This window comes from Otolemur garnettii, unplaced genomic scaffold, assembly GCF_000181295.1.
Source record: "Otolemur garnettii isolate 467f Iridium unplaced genomic scaffold, OtoGar3 scaffold00033, whole genome shotgun sequence".
Lineage (NCBI taxonomy): Eukaryota > Metazoa > Chordata > Mammalia > Primates > Galagidae > Otolemur > Otolemur garnettii.
The window spans coordinates 2,188,022-2,191,301 of record NW_003852428.1 but is presented as its reverse complement, the minus strand read 5'-3'; the positions used below and the strand labels follow the sequence as shown (position 1 = coordinate 2,191,301).

Below are 3,280 nucleotides of genomic sequence, written 5' to 3'. Positions count from 1 at the left end.
CTTAACCGAGACAAATGTTTTTCCCTCACTTTCATCAATCCCCCACTGAAGTCCTGTAAGGATATCGGGCCAAAGGGATTTCATCCAGATAGCTGAAAGGATTTGCAATGAATAGAAGCCAGCACATATGAGCATTAGAACATAAATTTGGCTAGCTCTCCTGCCCCAAGCATAGCATTTTGGATGAATATTTGATGGAACCATTTTTTTTGGAATGTTTCACAGTGGAACAACTGTTTAATTGAATTAAATTGTTGTCCTGTTAGAGCATGCTCAAATGATACATTTGCTATTGGAAGCATAACTTTAGTCAAAAAATATTGGAAAGCTACATATGATATGACCAGAGTGCCATACGTGACATTTTAAAAAGTTAATTTTTACATTATAATTTGGTTTATTACACCTATAGATGATAAGTTTAAGAAGTTTCATGAGTAAAAAATGTTTCATTTACTGTCATATTTGAGATATGTATTATATACATACATATGTGTATACACCTAATGTAGTATATATATTGGTAATGTTATTTGTAAAATACTTTTTCATCTTGAAAAGGAGGATTCTAAAATAGAATAATCTGCATTTAAATGCTAACTAAAACACTTCCTAAATCAATGACTTTGGGCAACTTATTTAGCCTTTCAGTAGAAGTATTTACTTATAAAGTTAATAGAAAGATTAAATCAGTTATTAAAGCAAATATACTCAGAACAATGACCATAATTGGTCCAAGATATAACACTAATGGTGTAGAAAATATGTATAATATGTATATAGCATTTACACATATTGGGTCCAGTGCACACTTAGAACATTGGCCTAATTTGTGCAAAAAACATGGTACGTAAGCAAAACGTGTACCCCTAATGTTCTGAAATAAGAAAAAAAATTATGCATACTGCACTTTTATATCTTTACCTCTTTATCTCTAGAAAGCTAAGCCCATCCCCACATGGCAAAAATTTGAAATTTTTTCCTAATGTAAAGAACAACCGTATTGAAAAAGTAATAATTTTCAATCTTTAGCTATGGAGAGGAGTGCTATTCAGTGCATGATCCCTGGGCGAGGAGAGGGAGAATTCTGATAGTCACAAGAGCATTCAGGGGGCAGCGCTTACTAAGTAGTATGAGGACACAGAGCAGGATGGCGATGAGAGCTCCCGTGCTCAGGCCAGCCGAGAGGATCAAGGCCTCTGCCGTGCAGGACTGCATGTTTCCTCGATTATCACAGGCACACACCCGGATAGTGAGCGTGCCAGTGCTGCTTTGAATTGGATAATCGTTGTCAAAGATTAAAATTGGCAGTAGATAGGTGCTCATTTTGTTGCGACTGTACCCATCCTTTCGAGTCATGATTCCTGCTGTATTATCTGGGGGGAAAAACAAAGTTAAAACAACAACAACAACAACAAAAACATCATATTTGTTTTTAATTTTGCATCATAAGTTCTCATAATTTTTAGTTTTAGAAATGTTCTATACCTTTATTGTCTATAATCGTAAAGTTGGGATTGAGAGGAAATTCTGGCACTTGTTCAAAGAAGAATTTGTGACCTCGGGGAGGATCATCCTTGTCCATGACACTGACAGTCTGAATCAACTGAAACCAAAATTAATTAATTAAAACCCAAAGCAACTCACTGTTTTTTACAAGATATTTCAAAGCTGTGTGTTTGTGTTTTAAATATATCAGTACAGTGGAAGAACCAAAACATGCCAATTTTAGAAAATTAGGTCAAGGATTTTTTATGGCTTTGTCTTAGGTAACTTGTTTAAATAATAAAGAAAAATCGAGTATAAGTTTTCAGGGCATCTGGGTGCATCACTGTCTGCTTCCTGTCCACCTTAAGGAAAAATGTAATGACTCCATCAACCCTACTAGTTTGACTGCGTTATAAGGCACTAGTCTGTTTTATTATTATCTGGTTACCAATCTTCTTCTACTAGAAAATAATTTCTCATAAGAGATCATAAGAGATGAATTTTTCAAAATAATAATGCTTAGCCCAACCACTCCTATACATTAAGAATAGTATTAATGCAATTTTGGAAAATTGAATAATTCATCATGTACTATCAGGAAGAAGATATTTTAAAGCTACAGACACATTACTACAGTTATACTACGTATTTTATTCCAATTCATTCCTTTAGTTTTAATGGTTTTTGCATAAATAGATATCCAAAGAAATACTTGTAAAGTTTTGTAAAGTCACTGTTGAAGTTTCAAAATGAGAGCCCAGCGGGCCGGGCTCCGTGTAAGTCAGAAGTGCACCATAGTGGAAGATAAACCACAAACAACAGGTTGGACAGAAAAAATTTCATTGAGCATTTTATAGTGAAAAAAGCACAAAGCTGCTCACTGGCCTGCCTGCCATCTGCGTGATTTGAAATCTGTCATTTAATTACCCTCACTTTTAGCTGTGTCTCCTCCAAAATTAAATGGCTGCACCACTTCCAGGTATGGTAGTCCAACAGTCTGTGTTGAGTTATTACTGGAATTTCACAGTAGCTTAATTTAGTGTTCTAGTAGCTATTGTGAGCTTTCTTTAATCGTTCTAACCTGCATATCCACTAGTTAATACTTTGTTCACTTTAATAGTAACTATACTTGACAGAGGGACATGTAATGATACATTTTGTTATACAGAGCTTCTGATAATTTGTGATGATTAATACATACTTTGAACATTTTTTCTATAGAAAATTAGAGTATAAGAAATATATATAATAAATTCATATTCTTGTGTGACCTCCTGATCTCCTTTAAATCAAATTTTTAGTAATATTTTAAATCATAAAACATGGTCCTTTGATTATGTGACTCTTTGACTTCTTGACATAATTAGAAGGTCTGCTATAAACATAGTTTGAGAAAGTATATAAATCAGGATCTCAATATGTATTACACTTTATTTTCCACTTTGTTAATTTTTATGAGATAATAGAAATATTTAAAAATAATTAAAATTTGTTAAAATCTATTACACTTTATCAAGTATTAACACATAATATATCAATAATTCACAAACTTAATTAAAGGCAAGCATATAACAGTGACCAAAGAATAGATATAAACTACTGTAAATCGATTTGTGTCTCCCCAAAAGATATATTTAAGTCCCAAACCTGTGAATGAGTCCACATTTGGAATTAGGTACTTTGCAGAGGTAATCAGTTTAAAATGACATCATTTGGATTGGGGGGATGCTAATTCCATGACTGGAATCCTCATAAGAGGCAGATTCAGACAGAGAAACAGATATGAGAAGAA

At 33.4% G+C, this 3,280-nt stretch overlaps 1 protein-coding gene across 1 annotated transcript in view; it reads right to left on the bottom strand.

The window, feature by feature from the left end:
• Positions 1-3,280, bottom strand: part of LOC100942191 (cadherin-9) — an 82,352-nt gene that overhangs the window by 3,328 nt on the left and 75,744 nt on the right. The window contains exons 9-10 of the mRNA XM_012805001.1: positions 1,489-1,606; positions 1,125-1,376 (exon numbers count right to left, since the gene is read on the bottom strand). Of these exons, the coding sequence (XP_012660455.1) occupies positions 1,125-1,376; positions 1,489-1,606 (370 nt within the window). The remainder of the gene's footprint in view (positions 1-1,124; positions 1,377-1,488; positions 1,607-3,280) is intronic.